Source organism: Dipodascopsis tothii, assembly GCF_038497935.1.
Source record: "Dipodascopsis tothii strain CBS 759.85 unplaced genomic scaffold V1510scaffold_2, whole genome shotgun sequence".
Taxonomy (NCBI): domain Eukaryota; kingdom Fungi; phylum Ascomycota; class Lipomycetes; order Lipomycetales; family Lipomycetaceae; genus Neoaidaea; species Neoaidaea tothii.
Genome location: NW_027117986.1, coordinates 317,101 through 338,021, shown reverse-complemented (window position 1 = coordinate 338,021; position 20,921 = coordinate 317,101). Strand labels below are relative to the sequence as shown.

At 69.2% G+C, this 20,921-nt stretch overlaps 10 protein-coding genes across 10 annotated transcripts; 7 read left to right on the top strand and 3 right to left on the bottom strand.

Moving 5' to 3' along the window:
- Positions 1 to 47: 47 nt before the first annotated feature.
- On the bottom strand, positions 48 to 1,128 carry V1510DRAFT_410099 (NO signaling/Golgi transport ligand-binding domain-containing protein). Its single transcript, XM_066932665.1, has 3 exons — positions 550 to 1,128; positions 332 to 519; positions 48 to 300 (listed from the first exon to the last, which is right to left on the bottom strand). Exons 1-3 carry the CDS (start codon positions 816 to 818, stop codon positions 65 to 67), a joined length of 693 nt encoding a protein of 230 aa, XP_066791470.1. The 5' UTR covers positions 819 to 1,128; the 3' UTR covers positions 48 to 64.
- A 597-nt stretch (positions 1,129 to 1,725) lies between these two features.
- V1510DRAFT_410096 (phosphatase 2C-like domain-containing protein) lies at positions 1,726 to 3,099 on the top strand. Its single transcript, XM_066932664.1, has one exon. The coding sequence runs from the start codon at positions 2,009 to 2,011 to the stop codon at positions 3,020 to 3,022; it is 1,014 nt and encodes a 337-aa protein (XP_066791469.1). The 5' UTR covers positions 1,726 to 2,008; the 3' UTR covers positions 3,023 to 3,099.
- A 1,188-nt stretch (positions 3,100 to 4,287) lies between these two features.
- On the top strand, positions 4,288 to 6,207 carry V1510DRAFT_410093 (RNA polymerase III transcription factor IIIC subunit-domain-containing protein). Its single transcript, XM_066932663.1, has 3 exons — positions 4,288 to 4,419; positions 4,450 to 5,837; positions 5,895 to 6,207. Exons 1-2 carry the CDS (start codon positions 4,318 to 4,320, stop codon positions 5,827 to 5,829), a joined length of 1,482 nt encoding a protein of 493 aa, XP_066791468.1. The 5' UTR covers positions 4,288 to 4,317; the 3' UTR covers positions 5,830 to 5,837; positions 5,895 to 6,207.
- V1510DRAFT_400783 (uncharacterized protein) lies at positions 6,160 to 8,128 on the top strand (the record flags this gene model as incomplete). Its single annotated transcript, XM_066931979.1, has 2 exons — positions 6,160 to 6,606; positions 6,638 to 8,128. 2 exons carry the CDS (start codon positions 6,160 to 6,162, stop codon positions 8,126 to 8,128), a joined length of 1,938 nt encoding a protein of 645 aa, XP_066791467.1.
- On the bottom strand, positions 8,129 to 8,705 carry V1510DRAFT_388584 (mitochondrial pyruvate carrier). The gene is made up of 4 exons (XM_066931720.1): positions 8,636 to 8,705; positions 8,589 to 8,603; positions 8,485 to 8,557; positions 8,129 to 8,454 (listed from the first exon to the last, which is right to left on the bottom strand). Exons 1-4 carry the CDS (start codon positions 8,696 to 8,698, stop codon positions 8,225 to 8,227), a joined length of 381 nt encoding a protein of 126 aa, XP_066791466.1. The 5' UTR covers positions 8,699 to 8,705; the 3' UTR covers positions 8,129 to 8,224.
- A 146-nt stretch (positions 8,706 to 8,851) lies between these two features.
- V1510DRAFT_359581 (P-loop containing nucleoside triphosphate hydrolase protein) lies at positions 8,852 to 11,380 on the top strand (the record flags this gene model as incomplete). Its single annotated transcript, XM_066930974.1, has 1 exon — positions 8,852 to 11,380. The coding sequence occupies one exon, from the start codon at positions 8,852 to 8,854 to the stop codon at positions 11,378 to 11,380; it is 2,529 nt and encodes an 842-aa protein (XP_066791465.1).
- On the top strand, positions 11,252 to 11,913 carry V1510DRAFT_410082 (uncharacterized protein). Its single transcript, XM_066932662.1, has 3 exons — positions 11,252 to 11,499; positions 11,531 to 11,619; positions 11,651 to 11,913. The coding sequence occupies exons 1-3, from the start codon at positions 11,447 to 11,449 to the stop codon at positions 11,776 to 11,778; spliced, it is 270 nt and encodes an 89-aa protein (XP_066791464.1). The 5' UTR covers positions 11,252 to 11,446; the 3' UTR covers positions 11,779 to 11,913.
- Positions 11,914 to 13,852: 1,939 nt separating this feature from the next.
- On the top strand, positions 13,853 to 14,384 carry V1510DRAFT_359580 (protein phosphatase methylesterase 1; the record flags this gene model as incomplete). The annotated part of the gene is made up of 2 exons (XM_066930973.1): positions 13,853 to 13,971; positions 14,003 to 14,384. Coding segments are annotated over 2 exons (501 nt in total), but the record flags the coding sequence as incomplete, so codon positions are not given.
- A 534-nt stretch (positions 14,385 to 14,918) lies between these two features.
- Positions 14,919 to 15,942, top strand: V1510DRAFT_166059 (uncharacterized protein). The gene is made up of 3 exons (XM_066930385.1): positions 14,919 to 15,052; positions 15,093 to 15,430; positions 15,561 to 15,942. Exons 1-3 carry the CDS (start codon positions 15,022 to 15,024, stop codon positions 15,645 to 15,647), a joined length of 456 nt encoding a protein of 151 aa, XP_066791462.1. The 5' UTR covers positions 14,919 to 15,021; the 3' UTR covers positions 15,648 to 15,942.
- A 1,376-nt stretch (positions 15,943 to 17,318) lies between these two features.
- Positions 17,319 to 20,406, bottom strand: V1510DRAFT_400777 (uncharacterized protein; the record flags this gene model as incomplete). Its single annotated transcript, XM_066931978.1, has 3 exons — positions 17,319 to 19,169; positions 19,208 to 19,646; positions 20,075 to 20,406. 3 exons carry the CDS (start codon positions 20,404 to 20,406, stop codon positions 17,319 to 17,321), a joined length of 2,622 nt encoding a protein of 873 aa, XP_066791461.1.
- Between the last annotated feature and the right edge of the window lie 515 nt (positions 20,407 to 20,921).

The following is a 20,921-nucleotide window of genomic DNA, read 5'->3' as shown; positions in this document are numbered from 1 at the left end:
GCGCGCGCCGCCGGCGGACGAGCGGCCGGCCAAGCGGCCGCGGTAGGCGGGGAGGAGAAATAGATTACTTTACGTACTGCTCGCGCTCGATCACGGCCGCGTCGAACTTGATCAGGAACACGGTCTTGAGCGGCAGCGCGTCCGTGGGGACCGAGTGCGCCGTCACCCGCGCCGGGAACTGCGAGCTGTCGAGCACGGCCTCGACGACGCCGGCCTGGAACGCCGCGCAGTTGAGCTGCGACATCTCCTTGGGCACGGAGATGTACCGGTTCACGATCGGGTCGTTGTCGACGATCATGTCTGCCGTCAGCGCGCCCGGCGCACCTCTTACACTCGTCCTCCTGGTCGCGCGACTTCTCGAGCGCGTCGGCAAACTTGCCAAAGATGGCCTTCCACACCGTCGTGTGCACGAGCTGGAGCAGGCCCAGAATGCGGATCTCGCGCTTGGCCAGCTTGGCCTCGCGCACGACCGTCAGCTCCAGCACGCGCTGGCCGACGTGGTAGCCGTAGTCGCTCAGTCTGCGTCAGCGCGCCCGCGCGCCCACGTACCGCTTCTCCATGTCCTGGATGCCCTTGACGTTCTTCTGCGACGTCTGGACGATCTCGCTGAAGAGCAGCGCAAACGTCGACAGCGCCAGCTCAGGCGCGCGCCGCGCCAGGTTGCGGTCGTAGATCGTCGCGCGCCGGCCGCCGGCCGCCGCCGCCGAGCTCGCCGAGTGCCGCGCGGCGCCGCTGAACGTGGGGCCGCTGGCGCCCGTGGCCGGCATCGAGAACGGCCGGCCGCCGGCCATCAGCGCCGGCTGCTTCCGCTGCGACATGGGGGCTGTGTGTCGGATGCGCGCAGGCGGTCTGCAGCTCGTGCCGCGCGGGGTGCTGGCCGCGCGCTGCGCCGCGGTCTGCTCTGCTGTCGCCGACCGCGAAGGCCCGCACTAAACACCGCTCTCGCACGCGCGCTGCGCGTTCGGGGGCGCTCAAACTGCGTCCGGCTGTCGGCCGCGTCCGTCGCTCGCTCTGGCCGCTGCGCTGGCCTGGTCTGTGTGCTGGGGGGGCCTGCAAGCCCGCTCGCGTCCTGGCTGGCTGTCCGATTGGTGGTGTGGACTATTTTAACCACCCACCACCCGGCTTTTCTCTACACCACAAACCCCCCAGGCCTGCCCGACGGTCTCTCTGGCGACCGCACACACGCTCATTTCGGCAGCGCCTGACGTCTGGCGACGATCGGCGACGACCCGCGCGCGCTGCGTTCAGGGTTCTAGAGGCCAGGCTGCAGCCAGCCCGCACGGCCAGCCGCACGGCCAGCACGGCCAGGACACGCCGAGCCTCGTGGCAGACTCCGCCGGCCGGCAGACGGACGGGCGAGGGCCGGCAGACGAACGGCAGGTGGCCGCACGCTGGTGATCGCGTGGCCGCCGTTATAGGCGAAATCATTGCCGCATCCAAAAACGTGGCCGGATTCGTCGGCAGCACGACGACAGAGAGAAAACCGCGAAGAACAGAGCTGTCGCCCAGTCAACGCAGTAAGGCCTGCGAGATGACGGAGCGAGACGACGGCACGACGCCAGAACCCAGTGTGGATCCCCAAGACGAACTAGAATCGGCGGCCGGCCGGCCGGATCGGGCCGGGACGGGCGGCGCGGCGGCGGCGGCGGCGGCGACGGTGGCGGCCGGGGCCGCGGGGCCGGGCGAGCAGGCCGGCGGGGCCGAGCGGCACGACCAGCGGCCTGAGCCGCACGAGCCGCACGAGCCGCACGAAGCTGACGAGCCGCACGCCGTGCGGCGCGACTACGACGACCGGCCCCTCCTCCTGCGCTCCACCCAGCGCTCGCCCACACCCGACCGCAACGCCAGCACGCCCGCCTCAACCACGGCCACGTTCTTCTCCAAGATCCTGCGCAAGGACCGGCCCGTCGCCCACGACGACGACGAGTCCGTCGCGCGGCCGCCGTGGTTCTCCGGGACGTTCGCCGCCGGCGCCGCGATCGACAAGAACCTCAAGTGCCGGCGCACAATGGAGGACGTGCACACGGTCGTGTACGACTTCGGCACCGGCCGCGGCGGCGCGCACCGCGCCCTCGCCCGGATCGGGCTGCGCGACCGCGGCCACGTCCGCACCGGCTCCACGGACGCCGAGCCGCGCGACGGCAACGACGCCGGGTACTTTGCCGTCTTCGACGGCCACGCCGGCAAGGCGGCCGCCGACTGGTGCGGCAAGAACCTGCACCTGCTCCTCGAGGAGCACCTCGCGCGCACGCCCGCGGCGTCCGTCCCCGAGACGCTCGACCGCACCTTCACCGAGGCCGACAGCGTCATGGCCCGGCTGGCGATGAAGAACGCCGGGTGCACGGCGGCCGTCGCCGTCCTGCGGTGGGAGGACAAGCCCGTCGCCGCGGCCGAGCCGTCGCCGCACGCGCACTTCCTGCGGCAGTACTGGAAGCACGCGCCCGCCGCGGCCGACGTCGTGCGCGAGCGCATCCTCTACACGGCCAACGCCGGCGACGCGCGCATCGTGCTCTGCCGGCGCGGCGCCGCCCTGCGGCTGTCGTACGACCACAAGGGCACCGACCCCGCCGAGATCAAGCGCATCCAGGACGCCGGCGGCCTGGTCGTCGCCGGCCGCGTCAACGGCGTGCTCGCCGTCACGCGCGCGCTCGGCGACGCGTACATCAAGTCGCTCGTCACCGGCCACCCCTACACGACCGAGACCTATCTGACGCCCGACGACGAGTTTGTCATCCTCGCCTGCGACGGCCTCTGGGACGTGTGCTCCGACCAGGCCGCCGTCGACCTCGTGCGGCCGATCGCCGACCCCGACGCCGCCGCCAAGGCCCTCGTCGACCACGCGCTGCGCAACTTCTCCACGGACAATATCACCTGCATGGTCGTCAGGTTCGACAAGCAGATGGGCGACATCCTGCGTGCCAGCCACGCCGCCCATCCGACTGCCTCCGACCCGGAAGACCCGCTGGTCGCGACCACCTACGACGACTTCGCGGTCCCGGGCGCGGCTCCGCCGCCCGTCTAAGAACACTATCCAGAAAACGCCAGGATGCCTCACTTTTCTAATGTACAATATAATCGCTCCTACATGGAGAAGTCAAAGTCGTCGCCAAAGAGCCCGAAGTCGTCCGCGCCGTTCATGATCATCTCCGCTGTGAGCGAGTCGTCCTTGCCCTCCTGGTCCGATGTCACGTCCGCGGACTCGGTCTCGTTCTTGATTGTAGAGTCTGCGTCGAACAGCTCGAGCTCGGCGAATGCGTCCTTGGCGTCCTCGGCCTTGACGCCGAGCGCGGCCCCGAGCAGCGCGTCCTCGGCGCCGTCGTCCGACAGGTTGACGACGTCGTCGACGGCGACCGGCGCGACGGCGGCGGCGGCGCGCGCCGCTACCTCGCGCTCGATTGCGTCCCGGGCTTGTAGCTATGGTCAGCACTGCGGCTGGGGCGCTGTGGCTGGGCAGGTGTGCCGGGGGCTCGTGCGCGCCGCACCGCGTGCGGCTCAAGGCGCCGCATGACTCAGTCGCGAGCCTCCGTGGCTGAGCCTCGGCGACGCCCGGCCGCGGCGCGCCTGCGGGCGGCACTGTCGCACGAGACATGCGCGCCGCACCGCGTGCGGCGGCTGCACGTGCTCGTGGCTGTGCAGGCGACCTGCGGCGGCGACTCCGTCGAGGGTGGCTGTCCTGCGGGAAGAGCCGCACGCGGTGCGGCGCGTATGCTCTGTGTAACACGCCGCCCGCAGGGCGCACCCCCGACGGAGTCGCCGCCGGAGGCTGCCTGCGCCGCCACGAGGCCGCACAGCGCGCCGCACGCTGCGCGGCGCGCATGCTTGTGCAACACGCCCGCCCGCAGGGCGCACCCCCAACCGATTCGCCGCCGGAGGCTGCCTGCACCGCCACGGCTCTCCGCCGCGCTTCGTGAGGCGGCCGTCGGCGAGCCGCACGGACTGCGGCGCGCGCAACTGCGCCGCCGCAGACGCCCCCGGACCCGCCCAATCCTGCCCGCGCCAGCACTCACTATCGAGATCTCCAGGACGTCCATGGTCGAGTGGAAGGTGCCCAGCGCCTCGTTCAGCGCGCGGTAGACCTTGTTGGTGACATTCGGGTATATGTTCGAGTCCTGGAACGACAGCAGGCTATTGAGGATGTCTGCGGTCGAGACGAGAACGGCCTGGGGTCAGCGTCCGCGCGCGGGCGCACTCACGTTGAACGCCGGCTTGATCCGGTCCTCGGCCATGGCGCGGACGGCGGAGGAGCGGGCGGCGGCGAGATGAGGACGGGTTACCCGGCTATCACCAGATGGCCGCGCCGCACGCTCCGCGGCCGCCATGGCAGAACTCGTCCACGTCAGCTGCGTGGAGTACCCCGCGCGGGTGCAGAACACGGCGCGCGCGCTGGCGACGCTCGGATCGCGCGCGCAGGTGGCCAAGGTACGGGCGCGGCGGCAGCGCTGACAGCAGGCGATCCACCCGCAGAGCGAGAGCCCGCTCGAGCTGCGGTTCCGGCCAGAGGACCCGTTCTGCCACCCGGTGGTGGCGCGGTCGGTGACGAACGCGCACGGAGTGCTGCTCAAAATCAAGGTCAAGAAGGCGCACCTGGCGGCGAACGGCGGGGACCTGCGGCGGACGATGGCCGCGCATCCGGACGCGTACTCGGCGCGGCCGTGTGCCGTGATCGACCACTTTCTGCGGTTCCGCGAGATCGCCGACTACCAGTACAACACGGCGAACTCGCCGTTCGTGCAGCGGCAGCGCGCGGCGATCTACAGCGGCGACCTGGACGTGATCAAGACGCTCGAGCTGAGCGGCGGCGGCGGCGGCGAGGACCTCGACATGCCGCCGCCGCCGCGGTTCTCGCGCGTCGTCGTGCCGCTGGACTACGCGTACCGGCAGAACCCGGCGGTGACGGCGGTGACGGACCCGAACGGGACGACGCGGCTGGTGAACAAGAACCTGGCCAAGCGGCTGTTCTCGAAGGTCATGCACTGGACGGACGCGGCCGTGCCCGAGACGTACCACGTGTCCAAGCTGCCCGTGCCCAAGGAGGGCTCCGAGCTGGCCGAGATCGTGGCCGCGCTGCGCGAGCTGTTCGAGGCGCGGCCGATCTGGACCAAGCGCGCGCTGGTGGCGCACCTGCCGCCGCGGCTCAAGGAGCTCGGCATGAACCACGTCAAGTTCGCGCTGCCGTACGTGGCGTTCACGTGGAAGAGCGGCCCGTACCGCGCGACGTACACGCGGTACGGCGTCGACCCGCGCACGGACGCGCGCTACGCCGAGTACCAGATCGAGTTCTTCCGGTTCTCGCCGGACGAGGAGCGCGAGGCGGACTCGTCGCCGCTGCGCAACGAGCGCGCGCAGCCGCCGGTGCCGGACCACGTGTTCGACGGCGTGCACCTGCCGCCGCACCGCAGCTTCCAGCTGTGCGACCTGCGCGACCCGGTGCTGTGCGACCTGCTGGCCAGCGGCGGCCGCCGCGACGTCTGCGACGTCATGGACGGCTGGATCAAGGCCACGACCATGTCCAAGATCCGGCGGATCATCAAGATGAAGCTCAAGGCGCTGCTGGCCGGCCACGAGCCGGCCGTGCTGGACGTGGCCAAGGTGCTGGACGAGCCGTCGGACGACGAGATGGCCGAGGCGCCGGCGGCGCCCGTGCCGGACGAGCAGTCGATCCTCAAGCAGGTCTCGGCGGTGTCGTCCGACGGCGGCGAGAAGCTCAAGGAGCTGCTCGGGCTGCTGCACCAGCAGGACGAGCACGACGGTACGTGGCGGGGGGGCGCGCTGACGGCAGACGGCAGCGACATCGACGAGTACGAGATCTACGAGGGCGAGGACGAGTAGCCGCACGGCGTGCGGCGCGCGCCGCACGGGGCGCGGCGCGTCACGTGGGCCCCACCGCCGCGCCCCGTGCGGCGCTGACTCAGCCCCGCGTCACGGCGCGGTCGCGTGGCGCGTGGCGCGGCCAATCGCCGCCGGGGACCCACGCCACTGGCACCACGGCCGTGGCGCGACGGGACGTAGACCCAGGGCGATGTGCCAATAAAGTCAAATCTGACGATTATCGAACCCACCGCGGCCCGACTGTACCCGCGTCCGAGAGCGCGAGATCCTGCGAGCTGCGAGCCCTGCCCGAGAGCCCCCCGAGAGCTCCGACCCCCTGAGAGCGCACAGATGCCGGCGCTGCTGAGCCCGACGTCCACGGCCGTGCCGGCCGGGCCGTCGTCGCCGACGGCCACGCTGAGCACGGCGCAGTTTCCGGCGACGCTGAGCTCGTTCCCGACGAACCTGGCGCCGCCGCCGGCGCCGCTGCTGCCCAAGGTCGTCGTGACCAAGGACGATATCAAGAAGACGATCGAGGCGTACCACACGGTGCTGGGCGCCGGCGAGCGGTTCCGCGCCGCGCTGGACCAGGTCTCGGTGAGCGCGAACGAGTTCGGCTCGGCGCTCGAGGCCGTGGCCAAGTTCAAGGGCGCGGCCGCGACCGAGGACGGGCTGCTGGGCGCGGCCGGCCTGCAGTACCTGGTCGCCAACTTCCACCGGATCCTGGCCGACACCATGCTCAAGGGCTTCGACCTGCCCGTCCGCGACGAGCTCGAGACGTACACGCGGCTGACGACGGTAGGTCGTGGCGGGACCGGCGCTGACCCAGGCCAACGAGGACCAGTTCCAGACCGAGACCATTGCGCGCACGAAGCAGCTGCGCAAGACCGAGGCCCAGCACGTCAAGCTGGGCAAACAGAAGAAGCGCAACCTGCAGGGCTACCGCCAGGCGCTCATGGACCTGACCGCGCAGGTCGACGGGCTGGACCGGCTCAAGTACGAGTACTTCAAGTACTCGCTGGACGTGACCGAGGACATGTCGGCCAAGGTCCTGCGGCAGGCCACGCGCGTGGTCCGCGCCGAGGTCGAGGTCTTTGAGGGCATCGCGCGCAAAGGCTGGAGCGGGGAGGGCCTGGACGGCCTGCTGGCCGAGTCCGACGACCCGTTCGCGCCCGAGGACCCGGCCCCGGCGCTGCACACCGTGCTGCCGGCCGAGTCGATTATGGCGCGGTCGCAGGACGGCGAGGCCGAGGCGCTGCCTGACGGCGCGGCCGAGCCGGCCGCCGTGGCGAGCGTGGTGGGCGAGACTGTGGCGGAAGTGGCTGCGGACGCACCCGAGCCGGTGGGCTCGCCGGCTGTGCCGGCTGTGGTGGCGCCGGTCGCGGTGGAGACGGCGACGACGGAGCCGGCCGAGCCCTCGGAGGCCGAGAAGCCTGTCGAGGCCGGCCCCGAGGCACCGGAGACGGCCGAGGCCGTGGACGCCGTCGAGAGCGCCGAGCACGCCGCGCCGGCCGAGCCCGCCAAGCTCCTCGAGCCCGTCCGCATGCCGCTGCCGCACATGCAGTCCTACGACACCGCCGCGTACGACACCGCTGTCGAGACGCCGTCGGCGATCGAGCACGAGGAGCCGGTCCTGGCGGCCGACGACGACTCGACGGTGGTGGGCACGCCTACGGCAGAGACCGCCACAGAGGCTACGGACGTGCTGAGCGTGAGCGACCATGCTGAGCACGAGCACATTGAGAACCTGGTAGAGACAGAGAGCAAGGCCGAGGCCGAGGCCGAGGGAGTTGCGGACGCTGGAGAGGAGGCTGGGGAGGCTGGTGAGGAGGCGGGGGAGGCTGCGGAGGAGGCTGCGGAGGCCGCGGAGGAGACCAAGGAGGCTGGGGAGGAGGCTAAGGAGGCTGGGGAGGAGGCTGGGGAGGAGACCCAGGAGACCGCAGAGGCGGAGGTGGCTGGGGAGGGCGAGGTGGAGGAGCCCGAGGCGGCTGCGGCTGAGGTGGCGCACGCGGAACCGGCCGAGCCCGAGACTGTGGCGCACGCGGCCGCCGAGCCCGCGGCTGAGGAGGCGCACGCCGAGTCGCCCGAGGTGGCGCACGCGACTTCTGCGCCCGTCGGGGTGGCGCAAGACGCGGTTGGGGAGACGGTTGGGGACGCCGGCGACGCAGTCGACGCCGCGCCGTTGGAGCCTGCGGCCGGCGCCGAGGCGTCCGCGGCCGACGCTGGTGCGCCCGCGGCCGACGCGCCCGCGGCCGAAACGCCCGCGGAGTCGGCCCCCGCCGAGCCCACCGAGTCCGCGGCCCCCCCCGCCACGCCCTGATTCTCAACACACATATATTCAATCTATCTCGCGACCATCGGCTTCTTCCAGCTTACAAAGGCCAGCTTTCGCAAGGAACCGTAGCGTCGCTCCCGCTTAGTTGCTCGCCTCAATGGCAGCGGCCTCCTTCTTGGCCTGGCTGGCCGCAAACAGGCTCTGGAAGGCCTGCGCCGGCGTCTTGCCCTGCGACGTGTGGTACATGTAGACACGGCTGAGCTGCACAGCAGCGACCGAGCCCAGGAAAAAGTTGACCGAAGCCAGCAGGTAGTTCTTGGGCTTGATGATCAAGCACCAGCGCGTCCAGATGGCGCCCGTGGCGAACAGGGCTGCCGTCAGCGCGCCCGGCCGCTACTTACCGATCTGCTGCGTGCCCGACAGCGACTCGACCGGCCGCTGCAGGTCGCTGATGCCGGCGAACACGAGCGCCCACTGCTGTTAGCGGGTCCCGCGGACCACGTACCTTCATGACGGGCGCCTGCGGTCAGCCACGGTCGCGCACACACGTACCCAAAAGTGGATGGTCTTCGGACCGGTCTCCGAGACCATAAACTGCTGAAACTTGGAGGCCATGGCGAGGGTGAGGAGGATGTCGGGTGCGGGCGCCGAAAGACGTAAAAAAGAGCGCACGGCGGCCGGGTAGCGCGGGATGTTACCCGGCGCCTTACCCGGCCCCTGAGTTACCCGGCTATCGCGACATCGCCGCGCGCGCCCGGCCCGACCGCCATGGACGACGACTTCAACTACGGCTACAGCTCGTCGGACGAAGGGCTGCTGGTCGAACTAGCGAGCAAGGCCGAGCGCGCAGACAGCGGGCCGGCACGCCGACCCGCACCGCAGATCGACCGCAAGGAGAACGCCGGGCGCACCGAGAGCATGTTCCGGGTTGCGCCGCTGCGGCAGGTCAGCCTGTTTGGCAGCGCGCTGAACGGCGCGCCGCGCGGCCCGCTCGCGCGGCCGCTGTTCAAGCCGGCGTACGAGACCGCGCGTGCGCTGCACTCGTTCAACGAGGCCAACCTGGGAACGTACGTGTACCCGACGAACAAGGCCGTCCGCGAGTACCAGCTGCGGATCGCCGAGCGCGCGCTGCTCAACAACGTGCTCGTGGCGCTGCCGACGGGCCTCGGCAAGACGCTGATTGCGAGCGTGGTCATGCTCAACTGGTACCGCTGGACGACGACGGCCAAGATCATCTTCATGGCGCCGACGCGGCCGCTCGTGGCCCAGCAGGTCGAGGCGTGCCTCCAGATCGCCGGGCTGCCGCGCGAGGACACGGCCATGCTCGTGGGCTCGACGGCCGCGCCGGCCACGCGGCGCGTGCAGTGGGACGCCAAGCGCGTCTTCTTCGTGACGCCGCAGACGCTCGACAACGACCTCAAGAAGGGCGTCGTTGACCCCAAGTCAATCGTCTGCCTGGTCGTGGACGAGGCCCACCGCGCGACCGGCGACTACGCCTACAGCCAGGTCGTCAAGTTCGTGCGGCGGTTCAACCCGCAGGTGCGGGTGCTCGCGCTGAGCGCGACGCCCGGCTCGTCCGTCGAGGCCGTCCAGCAGGTCATCGAGAACCTGTTTATCTCGCACGCCGAGATCCGCACCGAGACCAGCGCCGACGTGGCGCCGTACGTGTCCGGCGCCGAGATCCAGCACGTGGCCGCCGGCTCGACGGCCGACATCGACGAGCTGCTCGGGTACTTTGAGACCGCCGTCGGCCCGCTCGTCCAGACGCTCAACCGGCAGAACGCGCTGCCGGGGACCGAGCCGCTGCAGCTGTCGCTGTACCGGCTCGTGCTCGCGCGCAAGGACTATCGCGCGTCGGGCGCGTTTGGCGCGGCCGGCCGCGAGCCGCTGGGCTGGATGGTCGACTCGATCTTCAAGCTGCTGATCCGGATGGCGCACGGCCTGGCGCTGCTGCGCAACCACGGCATCCGGCAGTTCCTGTCGTACATGCGGCAGGTCCGCGACGAGATGTACACGTCGCGCAAGACCAAGGGCAACCAGGCCAAGGCGCTGTTCGGGTCCGAGGCGTTCAATCTGATGGTGTCGCGGGCCGAGCAGATGGTCGCCGCCGACGGCTTTGTCAACCACGAGAAGAGCGAGCTGCTCGTGGCCACCCTGACCGAGTTCTTCGCCGACGCCGAGAACGTGGGGCGCGAGTCCAAGGTCATCGTGTTCACCGAGTTCCGCAGCACGGCCAAGGACCTGGTCGCGACCGCGGCCGGCGTCGACGGCGTCCGGCCGCACGTGTTCATGGGCCAGGCCGCCCGCGAGAGCGACGTCGAGACCGAGGCCGGCATGAGCCAGAAGGAGCAGCAGGCCGTGGTCGACGGCTTCCGGCGCGGCGACTACAACGTGCTCGTGGCGACCAGCATCGGCGAGGAGGGCCTCGACATCGGCCAGGTCGACCTCATTGTGTGCTACGACTCGTCCGCGAGCCCGGTCCGCATGGTCCAGCGCATGGGCCGCACCGGCCGCTTCCGCCGCGGCCGCGTGGTCGCCCTGCTCACCGAGCAGGAGCGGTCCAAGTGGGACAAGGCCCTGGCCAAGTACTCGGAGATCCAGGCCCAGATCGCCGACACGTCCATGTTCAACTTCAACAAGTGCTACCGGATCCTGCCCGACGACGTCACGCCGGTGTGCGTGCGCACCCACATCGAGATCCCGCCCGAGAACCTGGCGCCGCCCGAGGAGGTCACGAACGCGGCCAAGTGGCGGGGCAAGGGCAAGCCGGCCAAGCCGCCGCCGAAGCGCTTTTTCATGCCCGACGGCGTCGAGACCACGTTCACGACCGCCGGCAGCCTCGTGGGCGGCGCGGCGGCGCCCGCCGGGCCGGCCGCCGCGCGCGCGCCGCGTGTGCGGCCGGCGCCGGCCCGCAAACGCTCGCTCACGACCGACGCCGTCGGCCGCGCCGACATGCCTGCCGACTACGGCCTGCTCTCGCCGGCCGAGGAGGCCGACCTGCGCGCGCGGTACCAGACGCTGGCCGGCGCGGCCGTGCACGTGCGCCACCGCGAGTACGACCCGGTGGAGTGCGTCCGCCGCAATCGCGGCGCGGATACGGCCGTGCACATCCACCACTCGGCGGCCACGCGGCGGCTGGCCGCGGCCGTGGCCGCGCTGCGGGTGCCTGTGCGGCCGCGGGCGCCAGACCCGGCGCTGCTGGGCGCGTACGCGCCGGCGGCGCCGGCGGCGCCGGTGCGCGCCGACAGCGGGTCCGACAGCGACCTGCCGGACGCGCTCGACCTACTGCGCCGGTAGCGACATAGGGTTAGGGGTCCACCTGACTTAACCGGCCGGCTGGTTCCACTCTGGCTTCCATCCACCATGTCGTCCTCCAGCAGTGCCGCACCGAGCGCGCTGTCGTCGCAGGTTTCGCAGTAAGTTCCGGGCCGACCGTGCTGATGCCAGGAAAACCGTCAAGACCCTGGCCATCTTCACGGCGTTGATGGTCATTGCTCCGCTCATCACGTTCTACGTCAGCGCGTACCTCTTCTTCGGTAAGTCTGTGCGGCGCGGCGCTGACCGCAGCCGACTCGCGCCAATGGTCTGGCCTTGTGGCCGCGCTCTCGGCCAACGTTGTGCTGCTGAGCTACGTCGTCTACGCGTTCCGCGAGGACAATGCGCTGGCCAAGTCCGACGAGAAGAAGGACCAGTGAGATAGCAATCATATTCGCGTGACACCTCCGGCGACGAATTGCGCCGCAAGGCCACGTATACGCGCCGCAGTGTGTGCGGCTCGCCCCTGGCGCCACACTCTGCGGCTCGTCACTCAGGGGCAGGGGGCTTGGCGCCGTACGCGCGCGACCCAGCGGGCCGGCACGCGGGGCCGCCCAGGGACCCGGCCGCACGGGCAGGGCCGCTGCCGGAGCCGCACGTCGTGCGGCTCACGTCGTGTGGCTCACGTCGTGTGGCTCACGTCGTGTGCCTACCCGGCCCGGCTGCCGCGCAGATCGCAGCGCCACGCGTGGCTCGCCTGCGTGGCTCGCCTGCACCAGCCAGCGACCCGCCGGATGGCGTCTGCCGGTTGAGCTGGACGTCCGGCGCGCCAAACAGTCAGCGGGACTGGTCACACCTCGCGGCGGCTGCGGCGGCGGTTGCGGCGAGGGCAGCTGTGCTCGGCCGACGAGGGCAGCTGTGCTCGGCCGATGAGGGCAGCTGTGTTCGGCGGCGACGTAGAGCCGCACGCTGCGCGGCGTTGGTGTGTCGCCCGCTGGCCCATCCTCGACGGAGCTGCCGCCGGAGGCCCGTGTCATGGTACACGAGCTTACGGCGGTGCTCCCGGCGAGTGCAGCTGTGTCGGGCAGTCACGTAGAGCCGCACACGGTGCGGCGCGCTGGAGCGCCGCCCGCGGGCCCACTCTGGACAGAGTCGCCGGAGACCTGTGTCACGGCGCACGAGTCTACGTGGTGATCCTAGCAGGCAGGCACCTTCGGCAGGCCCGCACCACGCCCGATCATCGCCAGCAGTGTCGGCAGCGAGCCCGGCGCCGGCGGACCCGGCGGCGCCGGTCGCTGGCAGGCTCTCTCGAGCCGCACGGCATGCGGCTCACCCGATCGCCTCTGCCGGGGCACCCTCGGCGGCGTCGCCCGGCGTTGTCTCCGCCAGAGGCTCGTCACACGTCTACGAGCCCCCGCCGTCCCCCCCGGAGCACAGCTGCTGCCAACGGCAAGCGGGCGACGAGCCGCACGCCGTGCGGCTCAACGTGCAGCCTGCCAGAGCCACCTCACAGAGCCGGCGCCGACGTCACACAGCGCCGCATACGCCCGAAATAGCCATCCGGCCCGCCGGCCGCGCGGCCGTGGCTCTGTCGGGTGGCTGCTTTGGCAGGCGCTTGATAGCCACAAACCGTAGGCCACCTGCATCATGCCGCAGGCACGCCCAGTAGCCACCCCATGACTCGCAGCCGCGGCTGCCAGTCCGGCCGCGCCCGTCGCCGCTGCCGCGCGCGTCAGCCGTCGGCGCGCAGCCGGCCACGGCCGCGGTGCGGCCGGCCGTGTACGCGCTCGTCTGTCCGCGTACGCCGGATCGGGGCGCGGCAGCCGCAGGCAGTGCGGCGCGACGTCATGGGGCTGCGTCGCACGAGCGTACACAGCCGCGGTGGCGAGCGGGGTTGTCTCGGCGCCGCGATGACGCATGGGGCGGTGCAGGCGGTGCGTGCGGCGGGTGCGGCGCGCGCGGCGGTGCAGGCCACGTCGCCGGCGCTTGCATCACCCGCCACCACACATGTCGCAGCTCCAGAAGGAAATCGCGCGGCGCGCGCAGGGCGACGCCATCGCCGAGGAGGGCGCGGTGCCAGCGCGCAGGTACGGGGCAGTGGGGCCGTGCTGACGCAGGCGGCGGCAATATGCCGCACGCGACTGGAGCGAGTGTTTTGCGACCAACGAGCAGGTGGCGGTGCGCGACCTGGCAGTCAACGTGTACGAGACAGCCGCGGCCGGCGCCGGCCCGTGGTTCGTCTTTGTGCACGGGGCCGGGTCGTCGGCGCTGACGTTTGCCGAGTGCGCGTCGCGGCTGCGGGCGGCGCTGGGCGGCGCCGCGACCGTGACGGCGTACGACCTGCGCGGGCACGGGCGCACGGCCGGGCCGGCCGCCGACCTCTCGCTGGCAACGCTGGTGGCGGACGCGGTCGCGTTCGTGCGCGCGCGCGGCGAGCGCGGCCCGCTCGTGCTGGTCGGGCACTCGCTCGGCGGCGCGGTCGCGGCCGGCGCAGCCGCCGAGCTGGCGCCGGCCGCGCTCGCCGTGCTCGACGTCGTCGAGGGCGCCGCCGTGGAGGCGCTGGCCGGGATGCCCGCGTACGTGGCGCGGCGGCCGGCCGCGTTCGACTCGGTCAGCGACGCGATCGGGTGGCAGTACGTAAATGCGCGCGCGCGCTGACGGCAGCATCTCGTCGCGCACGGTGCGGGACGCCGCGTCGGCCCGGGTGTCGGTGCCCGGGGCCGTCCGCGGCGGCGACAACGGGGTCGTCTGGGCCACGGACCTGGCCGCGACCGCGCCGTTCTGGCCGGGCTGGTTCGCCGGGCTGTCGGCGCGGTTCCTGGCCGCCGGCGGGGCCAAGCTGCTCGTCCTCGCCGGCACGGACCGGCTCGACCGCGCGCTGACGATCGCGCAGATGCAGGGCCGGTACCAGCTCGAGGTCGTGCCCGACGCCGGCCACTTTGTGCACGAGGACCGCGCGGGCACCGTGGGCGGCCTGCTGGCCGAGTTCTGGCGGCGCAACAGCCGCAGCGCGCCCGTGCTGCCGCCGGGCGCCTGGACGGCCTAGCGTAGCGACGCGCGCTGACGTGCGGTGGCGGGGCCGCCCTGGCCACCCCTGCGCGCCGGCCTAGCTGCCGCGGGCTAGCCGGCCCGGACCGCGATGGCGCCATGCCGCCCTGACTCACGGTGGCGATGCGATGCCCGCCAGGTGGCCCGCCAGGTGGCCGGCCGCCGCGGGGCGCCAAGCGGCCGGCCGCGGCCGCCAGGTGGCGGCCAGGTGGTCACCAGGTGGGCTCCACCTGGCCGCCAGGTGGCCGCGGCCGGCCGCAGCCCGCGCGCGGCGGCCGCCGCCCGCCCGGGCCGGCCGCCACCGGCCGCAGCCCGGCCGCGGCCGCAGCCGCGGGCGCGCAGGCCGATTCGAAACCGTGTGACACCTTCGGATCCGGCCCGCTCGCGCTCGACTGCCGTTGCCGATATCGTAAACTTTGCCATTTGCATTCTGCCCGCAAATTATAAATCTCTCCTTACCGCCCCGGCCCCCTTTCTCATTTCCGGCGCAGACACATTCCACGGTTCCCTGAGCTCCTTATTTCACCGCCGGTCACCAGCGCAGTCGTTTCGAAATCGCGGCGGGCGCATATATAAATAATTAAGCTTTGTCCACCGGTTCCTCTTTCCTATCCACCACTCTGATCTACTCCAATATGTCCACCGAAGTTGCTTCCACCGGTCGTGGCGGTATGTAGGGTCGCGTGCGGAGGTGTTGATCCGCCAGGCGCCGGGAACATCGGCCCTCCGTCGCAAGATGTGCATTATACTGACTCTGGGGACATTGTGCGAGCTGGGGACTCGGACACCGGCCCGGCCAAGTTCTCGACCGGACGCGGCGGGGCCGGTAACATCCGGTCGCCATCTCACCCCCACCTGCCGTCAGATGCCCAAGACGTCGCCGTCGAGCCCGTCCCCGTTGTCGAGGAGTCGGCGCCCGTGTCCACCGGACGCGGAGGCGCCGGCAACATCGCGTCCAAGCGCCGCAGCTTCATCCCGTCCGGCCTGGGCGACAAGCTGAAGAAGATGCTGGCTGCCCACAAGAAGGACAAGAAGGAGAAGAAGGCCGAGGCGCCGGCCGAGACCGCGGCGCCGGCCGAGGAGGCTGCGCCGGCCGAGGAGGCCGCTGCGGCCGAGCCCGCGCCCGCGACCGAGGCTGCGCCGGCCGAGCCTGCCAAGGCCGACGAGCCCGCGCCCGCGGCCACCGCCTAAGCTATTCTTATCGCAGCCTTGCTGCCGCTGTCCTGAGGTGCTCGTTGTAACCTGCAGCTATCTTGAGTAATTTTTAATATCTAATAATTATCGGAGGACTTGATGCCGACGCACAGGTACACTGAGTGCGCTCTGTTTATTAATTTCTTCTCGGGTTGAGCGCCTAACAGCCAGATCAGAGCTTGTAACAATAAAACGTTTATTAAAACCATCTACAGCTAGCTACGGCGGCGTGGGGTCTCGGAGTCATTAAATCAGTATGTTTGTGAGATCATAGGTTGCCCTCACACAGTGTGAATATTTTGTTCGTCATAGACCGCCGCTGGACGGGCACGCGCCGAGCGCGTGCCGCCCGTGTGCCTCGTCTGCGCCTGCGTGGCCTGTCCGTCAGCGCTGCTCGCTGCACCAGAGACGTGGGCAGGATCAGATAAAAAGTACACAGTCGACGTATCATCAAAATCCGGAGATTAAGTCCGCCAGTCGAATCGATCATCACCTCCGCCATCTCGCTTGCCGTACCTGCTTGTTAGCGCGGTTCCGCGGTTCGCGCGACGGCTCGAGGTGCTCATACAAGGCTGAAACTTATAGATATAGTACTTGGTCACCAGCAAGGTCTGACACTGTGTACTGGTGTAATCACCGCACCGCACCGGGAGAGCTTACCTTTGGGGTCCACGCACCCGCGGCTGCGGGTGCCGCGCTGCCGGCCTCCAGGCCGCCGGGGGTCCGGCTGCGCGTGGTTGAGAGAAAAATCTGCACGCCGGTTTTATAGCGGCAGCGCCAGGGTCGTGGCCGCTAGGGTTTGCGCGCTTAGGGTTTGTCAGGGTTAGGGCTGGCCGCGCTGTCGATCGTACGCTGTGGCGCCGGGCGCAGCGCTGTGGCGTCGCCGTTCTCGGATGAGTCACGGCTGGGTGTGCTCCGCGCTGCGCCGCGTCGCCCGGTGGCTGGGCGCGGCCGCGCCGCACCGTAGCGACCGCCGGCCTACCGCGCTCTGCCAACACGCCCGCGCCGTCGGCACCTGGCCGCCCCGCCCGTTCGTAGCCCGCCGGCAGAGCCCCACAGGACCGCGTTCGGCACCTGGCACGCGCCTCGCACGGACCATGACCGTGCGCGTCCCATCGCTCTCCACTACATGCGCTCTCGCGCTCTCCCACAACCTCGGCCGCGCTCTCGCCGCTCGCCGCTCGCGCAACGCGCTCTCGTATCGCATATGATCATAAGATTGAACTACCACTGAAGTAATAAACAAAAGCCATAAGCATAACTGATATAGAACAAAAGCCAAAGTAAACAAGAATTATCAGCCTAATATATATATCAAAAAGTCCGTCTAGGTTCCGTTACGCACTCAAAAAAAATCAAAACACAAGTCGATAACAGTGACGAAAACCAAACAGACGTTAATCAATACCCTGCGGCCGCGCCAACGCGGTTGCAAAATGGACAAAACCTAGCGGAAACAACCATAGAAACATGATCCGATTGTTTCTCCCGAGACTACTGAACTCCGAGGCTTCCGGAGTCCGTAGTCGAGCACTCCAAAAAAACACTGATAAAATACACAACGAGCAAGGGCGACGTGTCGATTAGAGAAGAGATCCAAAAAAAATATAGAAGCCTTTTAATTCCCAAAAAAAATGTCAAAGAACGATTAAACGAAGTGAATGACGAAAGAAAATGCAAGAATTCTCTTCTCCGCCACCCCAAAGATCATGAAGCCGTACCGTCGTTAGCTGCTTGCTCACAGCGACATCGAGAGCCACTCCCATTGGTTGCCGCCCGAGGCACCCGCCGCCGACACGAGCGATGGTGGCACGCCCTCAGCCTTCTTGGGGCCGCGCGCCGGCGACCGCTGCGCCGCCTGGTGCGACTGCGGCGGCTGGGGCTGAATGTTCTGCTGCCGGGCGACCGCCGGCAAGTTGTTGGTGCTCGGTGACCGCGTGGCGCCGGCGGCCTTGGCGCCGTGCTGCGGCGCCGCGCCCTTGTTGTCGCTGGGCGCCGCCCCGCGCACGCCGGCGAGGTTTGGCGCCTGGCCGACGATCGAGTTCTTGCGGCCGGCCATAGCCTTGCGGCTGCCGGACCGCGCCGGCGCCGGTCCGCCCGCCAGCGACGACACCGTGTTGTCGCTGCCGCTCGGGCTCGCCGCCGTCGATGGGCTCGCGATCGCCGTGTTGCTGTTGCCGCCTCCGCGGTTGCGCTTCTTGATAACGTCCGTCTTGAGAGACAGTGGCCGCACAACGCCGTGCAGCTTCAAGAACAGGCCGCACGCGTTGCACAGCGGCTGGCCCTCCGGGTTGCGCCGCCACAGCGGCGTGGTCTGTGTGTGGCAGTTGGTGCACGTCGTCGGGCCGTTGTTCGGGTTGATGCTAGAAGAGGAGTTACCCGACGACGCGGCCGACGCCGGCGTGCTCTTGCCGCTGGCCGTCCCCTCGGGGATGCTCAGCGGCGACGTCACGCTGCCTGGCGTCCGGGCGTCCGTCTCCGGCGGCGTGTTTGGCGTCGACTGGATCCGGCGCGCCAGATTCTGCTGCAGCAACGACGCCGTGTTCGGCGACGACGCCGTCCGTGCGATCTTCTGCTTCCGTCCGAAGCTGTCCTGGTTGCTCCGGTTCGACATGTCGTGCACCGAAGACGACAGGTTGCTCCACCGGTCAGCCGACTGTAGCTCGTTGATAACGCTCGGCTTGGCCATCATCGACGCCGGCAGCGACGACGAAAAGTGGAAAGGCGACGCCACGTCGCTGCCGTTGCTGCCGCCCCGCTGCTGCCAGTCGCCGCCGTTCATTGGCGCGTCGTTGATCATGTCCGTCAGATACGAGTGGTTCTGCATCGAGCTCGAGAAGTTGGTCGAGTCGTCGTCGTCCAGTTCCGAGTCCATGTACTGAAACAGGCTCGAGCGGCCGTCCGGCAAGCTCTTGCCAATAAAGTCGTTCGTCAGGACCTGCGACGGGTCGATGTGCTGAAAGCTGAAGTTCGCGCCCGGACCGGTGAAGCCGCTAGAGGTGGCCACGCCGGGTGTGAGTGTGCCACTAGCGTGCGGCGACGCGTGACCCAGCCCATCCGGCACGGAACCAAAGCTAAACGAGTTCGAGTGCGACATGGACGACGGCCGCGTGTGCGTGCGCGTGAACGTCACGCTGTGCCGGTTCTGCTGGGCCTGAGACCGCGAGTCGCCCCGTGTGTTGAGCGTGTCAAAGAAGAGCGAGTCGCGGCCCTCGGGCATGATGTGGGGAGTGGAGGCCGCGGACTGCGGCGTGGACGCCGGCGGCGAGTAGAACTCGGACGTAAGCGACGATGCAAGAGAGGTGCCGTAGACGCCAGTGAAGCCACCAGCCTGGTTGCCCGGCATGGAGCCCACCGGCGAGAACATGCTGTTCTGCTGGCGGGCGCTGGACGAGAGCAGGCCCTCGGACGGGTCCGTCTGCAGCGGGTTGACAAACTGGAACGAGCTCGGCTGCTGGAAGCTGCCAAACTCAGACCCGTCCGCGGTCATGTCCAGGGCGTAGTCCGGGATGTGGTTCGCCACGTCGGTCGGCAGGCCACCAATAGCGTTCACCATCGGCGAGAAGTTCGCCGGGCGCTTCTTGGCTTGCTGGACGGTCAACGCACGTTCGGCCTGCGGCCACTTACCATCCGGTCGTCATCGATGCTGATGCTGTTCTTGCGCGAGAAGCTGGTGTAGTCCAGCTCGCCGGTGGCGCCGGGCGAGTCGTACCGCTGCGACTGGTACGAGCCCATGCCCGGCTTGGCCAGGCCAGACGAGCTTGGCCGGTTGCGTATGGGAATAGCAGACGACGTCGAGCTGTAGGGCGGCTCGGACGACGGCGACACCGTCAGCCCCGACGGGGATCCGACGATGGACGACGGCGTGTACGTGAGCTCGTCCACAAACGAGTTGCCCACGTCCGACAGCGACGGGCTGTCGGCGTTGTTCATGCTCAGCGGCGACTTGAGCGCCGACGTCGAGTGCAGCGTGTGTGTGGCGTCGCCGCTGGCCGTGGGCGATCCCTCGAACTTGGCGTCCATCATGAGGGCGTCGCTTGCATTGCCGCCGTACAAATAGTTCGAGCTGCTGTCAGCGTAAAACATCCTGCGGTCGCGGGCGCTGCCGGCGGGAACCGACACCGTCGGCAAAGAGAGAGAGCTGCCTGCTGCCTGCCGAGACTGCTGCGCCCCGCTGTAGGTCGGGAAGCCCGGTTGCCGTACGTCGCTCGCAGAAAGCGCCTATAGTGCGCCGCAAAGTGCTCGCCGGAAGCGAAGCGATGGATGGCGGATGGCAAAAAAATATAAGCCGGAGGGACGCAAAAAGAGTGAGGGAAAATAGGAAGAGAAGTAGTACGACGGAGGTAGGAAATATGATGATGCGCCCAGCGGAAGTAGCAGGAGTAATAGCCAGAGCGCAAAAAGTATAAAATTCCACGGCAAAAATAAACAGTGCAGGCAAATGGAGCGATGCGGAAGCAGCTCAGGCCGGCAGCGGCCGCGACAGGAACTTACCTTGTGGTCTCGGTGCGCTCGCGCCGGCGTAGGGACATGGCCATCATACGCCAGGTGATGTTCTCCATGCGCTCCTGATTTGGCAGCGCCGTGCGGGCCTTGGAGTAGAGCCGCCAAATCTGCGTAGCCATCGGGTCGTCCTTGAACGTGAGGTCGCGCAGTTCGCCTGCGGGCTCGGCCGCGGCCTGGGCGAGGAAGCCGCGCGCCGAAAACGGCGAGGCCAGGGACTCGGTCGCAGACGAGCAGGTCGCGTTGTCGGACGTTGCCGACGACGAATCGGCCTCGAGGTCGGGCAACTGGTACGCCTCGGCCGAAGAATTGTGGTGAGCCATGGCGGAGACGCAGCTAGCACATTCGGCGCGATCCCGGAGCGGAGCGGTCGGCGAGCGGACAGTCCAGCGGCGGAGAGGACTCAGGTCAGGCTGGTGATGGGGAAGGGAGCAGTGATGACTCGCGTTGGCAGGAGGAGTATTGTCGTAATGCCCACGGCGACCGCTAGCCCGGCAAGTCGCTGACCTGCCGCGGCAAAGATGGGCGCTGTGCCGCTGCCCGCGCTGCTTTCGGTACGCGTGCTGAGTACCGCGGCCTGCCGCTTGAGCTGCCGGAGGTACGGACTAATACGAAAGGTACGCAAGAGCGCGTGCTAGAACCTGACAAAAACGCCCTAGTGCGCGCGCATCCGGAGGGCTCCCGTCACGCTGCGGTGGGAAGTACCCGAGCGCGGGCAGGCTCACGCGTGCTAGAGCGCCCGACGGACGGGGCCGCCAGTTCACTGGCCCGATAGGGTCTGGCGGGGACGGCGGAGCGCCATGTGCTTTAGCGTGCCGGCTCACTGGACTACGACGCC